This window comes from Podarcis muralis, chromosome 8 (assembly GCF_964188315.1).
Source record: "Podarcis muralis chromosome 8, rPodMur119.hap1.1, whole genome shotgun sequence".
NCBI classification, from domain to species: Eukaryota; Metazoa; Chordata; class Lepidosauria; order Squamata; family Lacertidae; genus Podarcis; species Podarcis muralis.
Genome location: NC_135662.1, coordinates 36,995,176 through 37,007,217, shown reverse-complemented (window position 1 = coordinate 37,007,217; position 12,042 = coordinate 36,995,176). Strand labels below are relative to the sequence as shown.

Below are 12,042 nucleotides of genomic sequence, written 5' to 3'. Positions count from 1 at the left end.
GAACAGCATTGGAAAAGGCGCGGAGGGCTGCAGCAGGAGGAAGGTATTGGCAGAAACTGAAGGGTGGAGAAGCTACCTTGCCTTTTCAAAAGTGGCTTTTCCATTAATACAAGGCACTAATCCAAGCCCATGCCATGTACAACTAGTCCATTTGTCACCTACAAGGTGGTGATCATGTTGTACAAGTACACACAAACTAGTGGAAATCAAAACAGCCAGTTACTGGTTGCGGTCCAACTTTCCATTGGCAGACGTAAGATTTATCAATAGTCAATTTTATCTTTCATTTGCGGTCCTGCTCATGTCTCTAAGCTATGGAAATGAAAGGGGGATAAGGTTTGCCATCTAGCATAAACAAACAGCTGTTTGTATTAAGCAGCAATTCCCAGAATTAACTTAAAAGCTTAGAGAAGCAATAATTATTTTTTACATATTACACAGCTGTACAATAAAAAATATATGGCTGGAACACCTATAATCCATCCAATGCCTATCTATCTATCTATCTATCTATCTATCTATCTATCTATTTATTAAGGTTTACACCCGGCCATTAAAACACAACTTATCAGGGTGACTTTCAATATTAAATATTAAAAACATGTTACCTTGGATACAAGGCTTGCTCTGTATGCAGCTAACTGCTTCAGATATTCCTTCTTAGCAGCTTCAGTTTTCTTTTTATACACCTGAAAAAGAAGGAAGAGTGGCAAATCAGCAACTAGGCTTGTTGGGCTATAAATTAAAACATCATAACCTGCAATATTTACACAGCAGCAGCAAACTTCCCTATTCTCTTTATCTTTTTTACCTTGCAAACTTTTGCTTGTTTGTTAACTAAGCAAGCAAGATAGCAGTTGAAATGTGAAAAACCATGCTCAACACTACCCACATGACAAAAACACCATGATCCAATTAAAAAATAAACCTAAAAAATGAATGGAGAGTGAATAATTGTTTTTTTTTAATGTGGTTGATCAAAGCTACTATATTTTGAGAATCTTTTATTACATTAGGATGAACATAATGTTCTCATATATTTTTGATGTATATTACATTCTGTATTATGTATGCTTTTGTAGTTCGCCTTGAGACATTTTATATTGTAAATGACGAATAAATGCAGTAAGAATAATAATATGCAATTACAGGATTAGTTTGGTTTACTCAAACTCCACTTTTATGTTACTGTCATCTTGTAGAAGCTCCTTTCCTGCATGGGAGGGGCTCTGTGGAGTGGCAAGAGTCACTTGGGCTGACCTACAGTTTTCATGCCACAGATTCCTGGCAGTGGCTGGCACTGGTATATGGCCATATAACCTGCCACAGCGAAGTATTTCCAGCAATTACTATATGGTGGTCATAATGAAAGAACCTCTCTTGGGCTGACCTAAATTAAACAAATCAGATCCTGACCACATTTAACCACACATTTAGTCCTGCATAAATTTCTGGGACAGATTAGTCATGACTAAATGAAGTCCTATTGATCTCAAGGGGACTAATGTGTAACCAGCTTGGTCTGGATCCCATCCAATGAGATTGGGTATGACATGTTGACTTGCAAAGGCAAAGAGGGCAAAGTTCACCATGTCTCTGCACCTTCTTCTTTCAACTGTCAGAAAGATCAAGTCAGAACAGAACTAGCTGCCCTAAGAAATAATTTGTGTGGCCATTTTGAGATGCTAATTAAAAAGTGGTAAGATTATCACCTGAGGAACTCACTCATCTCCACACCGGTGCGGTGGCCGCAGCAGGCCCCATTAGCTAAAGTGGTACTTCAGGTTAAGAACAGTTTCAGGTTAAGAACTAACCTCCAGAATGAATTAAGTTCTTAACCCTAGGTACCACTATATTGCCATTTTGGCTATATACTGTATTTTTCGCCCTATAGGACGCACTTTCCCCCCTCCAAAAATGAAGGGGAAATTTGTGTGTGTCCTGTGGGGCGAATACAGGCTTTCGCTGAAGCCTGGAGAGCGAGAGGCGTTGGTGCGCACCGACCCCTCTCGCTCTCCAGACTTCAGGAAGCTATCCACAAGCCTTGGGGGCCGGCAGGAGTGACCGCCGGGCTCCCAAGGCTTGCGGGCAGCAGCCTGCAGCCTGAAGCACAGGGTGCGCTGCGGAGCACGCCCTGTGCTTCAGGCAGATGTCAGCAAGCCTTGCGCGCCTGGCGGGAGGTCCCGCCGGGCTTGCAAGGCTTGCGGGTGGCAGACTGTTCTGGGGGCTGGGGTCGGGGGAAGCTCGCTCAACCCCAGCCCCCAGAACGGGTCCCAGAGCGATGCCGAAGCTGCACGCAGCTTCGGCATCGCTCTGGCTCCCATTCTGGGGGCTGGGGTCGGGGGAAGCTCGGGCTTCCCCCGCCCCAGCCCCGCGCCTGGGGGGGGGAAAATACTTTTTTTCACCCTTTATTCCCCCCCCCCAAAAAAAATCTGGGTGCGTCCTATGGGCCGGTGCATCCTATAGGGCGAAAAATACGGTAAGTCAGAACATTCACCTCTGAATGTCAGAAATACAGTGAACTAATAATTATTATTAATATTTACTATTTCTACTAATATTACCATTTATGCATTACCTTCAGTGAACACAGATTCTTACCGAGTTACATGGGCAAAAAAGACAAGTCCCTGCCCCCAAGGAGCTTACAATCCCAAAGAGATAATAGGGCAAAAAGCAGAATGAAGGAACAAGACGTAGGCATAGAGACAGAAGGATGTGGGCAAATGAAGCTACCTGTACTTTATTTCAATTGGGAATGAGAATTAAAGGAACAGGATATTTCATGTGGAAAAGATGGAGTTGGACAAAGGATGTGGAAGAAGTAACGTTATCCTGCTTACCTCTATTTGTTACTGTAAATAAAGCAACAGAGCTCTTTCTACATAGTTTGGGGGCAGGTATTAACAACCTACCTATTGATACTTCCAGCTACACATCTTCTCTAACTAATTATTGCCAATTGTTTTGAATTTGATAGGAACAGTGAATTGTTGTTGGCATTCATCTATCTCATGAGACAACGGAGTGTGCCTATTGGGATGAAGGCAAACCACTGTGTTAGTAGCATCGAAGTCAGCTCCCTGGGATGCAAACCTGAGAAATGTGTATGGAGGTCCTGGGCTGTTCAGATGGCAAGACACACACCCTCTTGGCCTCGCTGATGTTGTCCAAAGGAGCACAATCATTGTTTGTGTCCAAAAGAAGGTCATTGGAGGAGGGGAGGTAGTTAAATGATCTCCACAAAGACTATAGTGTTTCCTTCTCATGTTTTAGAGTAAGCACAATTCCTGCAATTTTAAATTGATCACTTCTGATATTCTTATTCTATATTATTTTAATCTAGTGCATGCATACATAGAACCAGAGAACTAAAGAACACCTGGTGGATAAAAAACCCTCAAGAGATTCAGCACTTAGCAGGCACTCATGATGCACAGAGTTTCTTTAAAGCCACAAAGACCATCTATGGGTCAATAAATCATGGCATATGCCCCCGATCCTCAACAGATGGTACCACACTTCTAAAAGATAAGTTATTGCACGAGCTGGAAAGAACATTAACAGCATCTCCTTAACTCCAACTCCCCCATAGCTGCTGAGGTCTTCTCACAAATTCCGCAAAAACAAATTAGAGATGAGCTTGCAGTATCTCCCGATCTGGGAGAGCTATGCACAGCTATTAACCAATGAAAAACAACAAAGCCAGTGGACCTGATGGGATGCCTTCTGAAGAGGGCAGAATTAAACGTACACAACAACTCCACAAGCTCATAAAAAAAATCTGGGAGATCCCAGCAGACTTTAGGGATACAAAAATTATCAATTTCTTTTTTAAGAAAGGTGATAGAACAGATTGTGTAAACTATTGAGGCATCTATTTATTAGCTGCAGGAAGCAAAATTCTGGCAAGGATCTTAGCAAACTCTCTTCCAACAATATCTGAGGCTATGCTTCCTGAATCCCAAAATGGTTTTCAACCTTCTAGGGGGAACAGTGGACATGATCTTCACCGCTCGACAGCTTCAAGAAAAATTCAGAGAACAAAACCAACCCCTGTATATGATGTTTATTGACCTGACTAGGGCCTTCAACACTAAATTGTAATGCCCTGTGGACCGTCCTTCTGAAATTTGGCTGCCCAGATAAATTTGTGAACATCCTTCAGCTCCTCCATGATAATATGACAGCAACAATCGAAGATAACAATGGCTCTCAAAGCAAACCATTCACAGTGGCATCAGGTGTTAAACAGTTTCGTGTTATCGCCCCAACTCTATTATTTTCATTGCCATGATCCTAAATTTTGTAGAAGGGAAATTCCCCACCAGACTAGAAATCATATGTCAAACAGATGGAAAGCTCTTTAATCTGAGTAGGCTGAAAGCAAAGAGTAAGGTTACTATAACTTCCATCATAGAATTTCAGTATGCTGATGACAACGTAGTGTGTGCACACTCAAATGAAGACCTCCAAACTATCCTAAATATATTCGCAGAAGCTTATGAAAAGCTTTGGCCTATGTCTCAACATCCCAAAAACCAAAGTGCTGCACCAACAAGCACAAAACAACCGCTTTGCAGCGCCACAAATCCAACTCACTCGTGTAACGTTGGAAAGTGTTGATCACTTCTCCTACCTGGGCAGTTATCTTTACACAAGGGCCGACATTGATGCCAAAATCGAGCATCGCCTGAGCTCTGTGAGTGCAGCTTTCTCTCAGTTGAAGTACAGAGTGTTTGAACTCTGGGACATTCACAGGGAAACCAAAATGTTTGTTTACAAAGCTATTGTACTACCAACCTTACTATATGCTTGTGAAACATGGACTACTTATAAATGCCATCTCCAACTCCTCGAAAGATTCCATCATTTAACATATCACTTGAGAAGACAGGCAAACTAATGCCAGTGTACTGGAAGATGCAAAGATCACCAGTGTTGAAGCAATGATTCTTCAACAACAACTTCATTGGACTGGTCATGTTGTTCAGATGCCTGATTATCGTCTTCCAAAGCAACTACTCTATTCCGAACTTAAAAATGGAAACTGTAATGCTGGTGGTCAACAAAGACTCTCTCAATGCAAATCTTAAAAAATGTAGTATAAGCACTGACAATTGGGAAACACTGGCCTGTGAGCACTCCAATTGGAGAACAGCCTTTACAAAAGGTGTTATGGATTTTGAAAATGCTCAAACTCAGGATGAAAAGGGGAAACGTGCTAAGACAAAGGGATGTTTGACAAACCCTCACCATGATCAACTCCCATCTGGAAGCCTATGTCTCTACTGTGGAAGGATATGTGGATCCAGAATTGGCCTCTGCAGTCACTTACAGACTCACTGTTAAGACCGTGCTCATGGAAGACAATCTTACTTGGCTACGAGTGATCACCAAAGAAGAAGAACACATACATACTCCTAAGTAGATTTCTAAACTGCAAAATTATTTGTGAAGTGGTGCCACATTATTCCTATGAAATGTGCTTTATTTTATTCCATCAAAGCTGTGTTTTCAAGAGCATGCAGGTCCCTCTGATCTCTGCTGGGAAAACCCAGAGGTTGCTTAAAAGGATTAAAGATTTTGCATCCCAGGGAAACATAAGATCATAATGGAGAAACAGGCATCCTAGGATACTAAAGCTGTAAATATCGAGAGAGGAATAAATATAATAGATTGGTTCTAGCTGTGCAACGGCATGTGTGCATTCTTTTGCAATTTCTTCAGATTACAAAGCTGAGCTCATTTTGTTTCAGAAAGGATTTATAACAAGTTGCGTTTCTGAGTTGATTGTTTGTGGTTATTGCTAAAACGTATTGTTTGTTTCAAGGAAATGAAACACCCGTTAGCTGACAGGTTTTTCCCCTCCCCAGCAGCTAAAATTAAATTTGCCTGACCTGAAAGAAGAGGCAAGAATGCAAATTGCACTCTCTGTTTGAATACATCTGCATAATTGTGTTATTTCATTTTCAAAACAAAAAATAGAGCCCAATAAGAATAAAAGATCACAGAGATTTATTCCTGGCATTTCTCATTTTGTAAGTCCAATTAATGGTATTTCTATAGAGCTTTTTATGCAAGCATGATTATGGCACCCTATCATACAAACATAGTGCCATTTCCCCTATCCAGGCATGCACAGTCTTAGGTGCTAAGCATTTCTAAGCACCTTCTGGGTTTCTTTTAAGATTGTGGTGCAATAAAACTAGTCTTAGTCTTCTGGTTTAAACAGGACAACCGTGACAGGAAAATATTATGACTAAAGTGGAATAATCCTGTACACACATGGTAGGCTCAAGTCCCAAGATTCAAATATCATGTGAAAACTCACATTTTACCACACAGTGGCGGCTTCTTTTTGATACGGGTGCAACATTCACAATAAAGGGCTATTGACTATGCAGAGTTCAGTTTTGATTGTACTTCCATGTGGTTTTGAATTGAAGGAAGTTAAAAAAAACTGTTGGGTATCAGGGGCCTGACAGTGACTGCATTAGAAATTAAGACTTGCGAAAGCCATCTCCATTTAGCTATATCCATGTACTGCAAGCATTAATAAAACATAAAGACACGAGAAGACCAAAGGCTGATCTAGTCCACCATCCCATTTCCCACAATGGCCACTCAGATACTTATGGAAAGCCCAACAGCAGGATATGAGCTCTATATTGCTTTGCAACTGCAGTTTCCCTGCAACTGGTATGCAGACGCATACTCCCTCTAATGCTGATGGTAATATACAGCTGTCATGTCATGTAGCCTAGTTTTAAAGCAGCTTAGTTTGGTGGTCATTACTTCATCTTCTGGAAGAAAATTAATTATGAGCTGTGCAGAGAAGTACTTTGTGACTCGTGGTCTATCCTACCTCATTGCATTAGCTAGATCTTGCTTAGTGTCCTTATACAGTGTCCTTAAACAAATAATTGATTTCACAAGTGCTTTCTTGTCTTTAAGCAACTATGATGGACAGATCCATACTAAGTTAGATGAACTAGATCCAACTAGTTTCAATGGGAATTAGAACTTTCCCCATTGATTTCAGCTAATTTAGCCTGGATCAAACCTCAAATCTGTACAGCAAAAATGAATGTTAAGAGTTAGAAATGAATAGTTAAAATTTTTGGATTAGGTTCTGAAAAGGCTCAATTCAAATATAAACTTGGGTGCTTTAATTAGTGTAACAACCAATTAGATGTTAAAGTTGCTGAGGAAATATATGAACCAGAAGATTTAGATCACTAGTAGTTTGAATCACGATTCACACTGTTCTGATTTAATCCAATTCACCTTAACCCTCCCCAAACAATTCCCTTCTGGAGCATAGTTCCTCTTGGCAGGCTAAACCATGTTATCCATGGATACAACAGTAGAATCAACTGCATTTAGGGCTTACTAGGCCATTTGCAAGCACCTGGGTAAAGGTGAATTGAAGAATTTCTAGTGTTATGTCTGAGCTGTAGGGGGGAAGTGGTTGGCTTTATAGGCCCATCAAAGGGTTGGTATGTACAACCAATATTGACTAGAACACAAGTCTGAATGGGAATGCAGTCTGTTGGCAGCAAAAGCCAGATCTTCACCTTTTGCGCCAGCCTCAGCATGCCCCATAGACTGCAGGCAGCTGGAGACACAAGATGGGTGGCAATTGCAGCACATAAAATACTTACGAAAGACAGTGTGTTCCACCCATATTCTTTCTGCAGATGCCAAATATTACAGCCCTTTAGGCATAAATTGTAGATTAAGAGACTTGCAGGTGAGAGATAATATTCACAACTGCATTTTATCAATGTGAGAATGCCTCCTTCCACTTTTAGAGAGGCTAAGCACAACCATGGCCCATTAGTGTTGTGAAAAATAGAGAATTGGAAAGACAACTAGTTAAGGGCAACCCAAACACTTGTTGTTCTTCTCTTGCTACATATGGAATTCAAGCAGCCTCCTGTTTTTGTTTATCATATTACGCAGAAGCATGAAAGTGAATATATAAGTTATTCGTGCTGTTTCTTTTTATGTGCTAGGCTAGATTATTTTGCTTTTAATATTTAGTTGTAAGTCACTTTCGGTTGCCTTGGGAAAGTTAAAATGACTAACTACTACTACTACTACTACTGTACTACTAATTTTAACTAACATAAAATGTAGCTCCTAGTCATTCCACATGCTGCAAGTGGGAAGGAGTGGGAGTTTTTTTGGGTGGGTGTGTAAAATCATTTCTCAACATAAAGGAAAATCTGTTGAATCTTGTAGTTCTTTACTACAACTACTCAGGGTTTTCTGGAAGGCCTCAAATCTCTCTCTCTCCCTCCTGACCTTTCTCTGAGTGGTTTTTGTGGAAATTTTTTGTTATGTAGCTTTGGGCTAACACTCTCAAATCAGGGAGGTATAACCTGTGCTCCTCCAAATTTTGTTGCACTCTTAACTCCCATCAGCCCTAGCCGACATGGTCAATGGTCAGGGGTGATGGGAGTGGTAGCCCAGAAACATCTGAAGGGCCACAGGTTTCCCATTAGTGTCGTTGATTGTTAGGATTTGATATCCATATTCTATTTCTTGGATAAACTGGGCACTACATACAAACCATAACCACATGCACTGCAACCATATAAGTGGTACTTTGGGATGTGAATGGGATCCGTTCCGGAGCCCTGTTCGCATCCTGAATGGAACGTAAGATGCTACAGTGTGTCTGCACGTGCACGGGTCACGTTTTGCCACTTCCGTGAGTGTCTGTGTATGTGTGAGCGGCGAAACCCAGAAGTAATGCGCTCCGTTACTTCTGGGTTGCCATGGAGCGCAACCCGAAAGCGCTCAACCTGAACCACATTCAACCCAAGACATGACAGTATACTATAATCACATGCTCACACATTGATCCCATGAATATGATTTTTTAAAAATAAAAAAACCTCTACTTTTGTTTCCCCGCCCCCCAAGCCTAATTTTGTGTGTGTGTTTAATTATTCTGGAAAGTTCAGCTATGGAGGAAGAATTCATCCTTCCCATCTTTAATCTTCAAGAATATTGGGGGGGAGGGGAGCACAGGCAGGGAAGCTTTCAACTGGAGCCAATGGAAGGCTTTTTCAAGCCTCACTGCAGCAGCAGAGAGACATTTTAAAGGGATATAGCTGAAAAGGGAAGGGTTAGCACCCAGCTGCAATCCTCGGCTGATACACCTCCGCTCCCGAACCACAATAAGCTGTGGATTATTTTTTTTAAGCCTCATTATGGTGAACCCGAGAATTAGGGCCTGGCAAAATGGAATATGAAGGCGGGACTCTTCTCCATGGGATCTCATCAGGACTCTCATGGGAAATTAAGCTGCAAGAAACTTTAAAAAAATTAAATTGATGTTCATGGTAAGTATGTTAAGACAAATCACGTTTCACTTATTGGTTCATACAATTTAACCATGCTTACTGCACTCGGTGAAGCTACTAAAAGTAGAGTCAGTGGTGGTGCCTTAAATGTGAGTTGACTAATGAACCTGATGGTGATTGATGGAGAAATTGCACAGCAGTCTCACAAAGAGCTGAATTCTCCACACGTCTATTCAACACAGAAATTTAATAGGACAATTTGGCTCTTACTCAGGCAACAACATGACTTTTGGGCTTCTTAAATACAGAGACTGTGTTCAAGGAAAGTCATCCAGGACAATACTATCTTTCTTGTAACCTCTTACTCTGCTACTACATTCAAATTCAGAGGGTTTGGCAAGCTTTCAAAGACAGATAGCAGCCCCTCATGCCGTGGCCTTCTTGAGGGTTGTCCAAGTGCTAAGAGTGGATTTTCATGGGGCTGCAAAGGAAAGGGAGACATTTGGAGAAGAAAGCCCATTCAATGAACTGAGCTCCATTCAGTTTATGGAACTGAAGAGTTTCCATAGGCTAGAGTTTCCAGGCAGTGTCCCATCAAGCCAATGTTTGGATCCAGGCCGGCAATCTTGCTCAATCATGCTTTGAGACTTAATAGATAATTAATATGCTCTATATTGAATCAATAAACTAGAGGGTATTGAGGCTAAATATTATACTTGCTGTGTGATATTATTGAAGGAACATATTAAGAAGTCAATACATAATTTTAAAAGGGAGATAAATGCTCACTTTAATAAACACATTACTTCATAGCAAGAATCAGCAAGTGATTTGTTGATAGCATCAGGATTTTGCATCAATGGTGTTGGGGTGTAGGAAGTTTCAGACAGCCTAAACATAACATACTTATAGTAATAATTTATTATTTATACCCTACCCATCTGGCTGGGTTTTCCCAGACACTCTGGGTGGCTCCCAACTTAAATGTGTCATCTTTCATGGAAACTTATTACAGGTGGAAAGAGTTAGAATCATAGAATCATAGAATCATAGAGTTGGAAGAGACCACAAGGGCCATCGAGTCCAACCCCCTGCCAAGCAGGAAACACCATCAGAGCACTCCTGACATATGGTTGTCAAGCCTCTGCTTAAAGACCTCCAAAGACGGAGACTCCACCACACTCCTTGGCAGCAAATTCCACTGTCGAACAGCTCTTACTGTCAGGAAGTTCTTCCTAATGTTTAGGTGGAATCTTCTTTCTTGTAGTTTGGATCCATTGCTCCGTGTCCGCTTCTCTGGAGCAGCAGAAAACAACCTTTCTCCCTCCTCTATGTGACATCCTTTTATATATTTGAACATGGCTATCATATCACCCCTTAACCTCCTCTTCTCCAGGCTAAACATGCCCAGCTCCCTTAGCCGTTCCTCATAAGGCATCGTTTCCAGGCCTTTGACCATTTTGGTTGCCCTCCTCTGGACACGTTCCAGTTTGTCAGTGTCCTTCTTGAACTGTGGTGCCCAGAACTGGACACAGTACTCCAGGTGAGGTCTGACCAGAGCAGAATACAGTGGCACTATTACTTCCCTTGATCTAGATGCTATACTCCTATTGATGCAGCCCAGAATTGCATTGGCTTTTTTAGCTGCCGCGTCACACTGTTGGCTCATGTCAAGTTTGTGGTCAACCAAGACTCCTAGATCCTTTTCACATGTACTGCTCTCAAGCCAGGTGTCCCCCATCTTGTATTTGTGCCTTTCATTTTTTTTGCCCAAGTGCAATACTTTACATTTCTCCCTGTTAAAGTTCATCTTGTTTGTTTTGGCCCAGTTCTCTAATCTGTCAAGGTCGTTTTGAAGTGTGATCTTGTCCTCTGGGGTGTTAGCCACCCCTCCCAGTTTGGTGTCATCTGCAAATTTGATCAGGATGCCCTTGAGTCCATCATCCAAGTCGTTGATAAAGATGTTGAATAAGACCGGGCCCAAGACAGAACCCTGTGGCACCCCACTAGTCACTCTTCTCCAGGATGAAGAGGAACCATTGATGAGCACCCTTTGGGTTCGGTCAGTCAGCCAGTTACAAATCCACTGAGTGGTAGCATAGTCAAGTCCGCATTTTACCAGCTTCTTTACAAGAATATCATGGGGCACCTTGTCAAATGCCTTGCTGAAATCAAGGTAGGCTACATCCACTGCGTTCCCTTCATCTACCAGGGTTGTAATTCTGTCAAAAAACGAGATCAGGTTAGTCTGACATGACTTATTTTTCATAAATCCATGCTGACTATTGGTGATCACAGCATTCCTTTCTAGGTGCTCACAGACTGTTTGCTTAATGATCTGCTCCAGAATCTTCCCTGGTATTGATGTCAGACTGACTGGGCGGTAATTATTTGGGTCCTCTCTTTTCCCCTTTTTGAAAATAGGTACAACATTTGCCCTCCTCCAGTCTGCCGGGACTTCACCTGTTCTCCAGGAATTCTCAAAGATGACTGCCAGTGGTTCTGAAATCACATCTGCCAGTTCTTTTAATACTCTTGGATGCAGTTCATCTGGCCCTGGAGACTTGAATACATCTAGACTAGCCAAGTATTCTTGTACTATCTCCTTAGTTATTCTGGGCTGTGTTTCCTCTGCTGAATCATTTGCTCCAAATTCTTCAGGTCGGGCATTGTTTTCTTTATCGGAGAAGACTGAGGCAAAGAAGGCATTGAGGAGTTCAGC

General features: G+C 41.7%; 1 protein-coding gene across 5 annotated transcripts in view; it reads right to left on the bottom strand.

Moving 5' to 3' along the window:
* The window catches only part of TOX (thymocyte selection associated high mobility group box), a 191,594-nt gene that overhangs the window by 17,875 nt on the left and 161,677 nt on the right, over positions 1-12,042 (bottom strand). For all 5 annotated transcript variants that reach the window (XM_077932983.1, XM_028736880.2, XM_028736882.2 and 2 more), the window contains one exon: positions 609-689. In XM_077932983.1, coding sequence (XP_077789109.1) covers positions 609-689 — 81 coding nt within the window. The remainder of the gene's footprint in view (positions 1-608; positions 690-12,042) is intronic.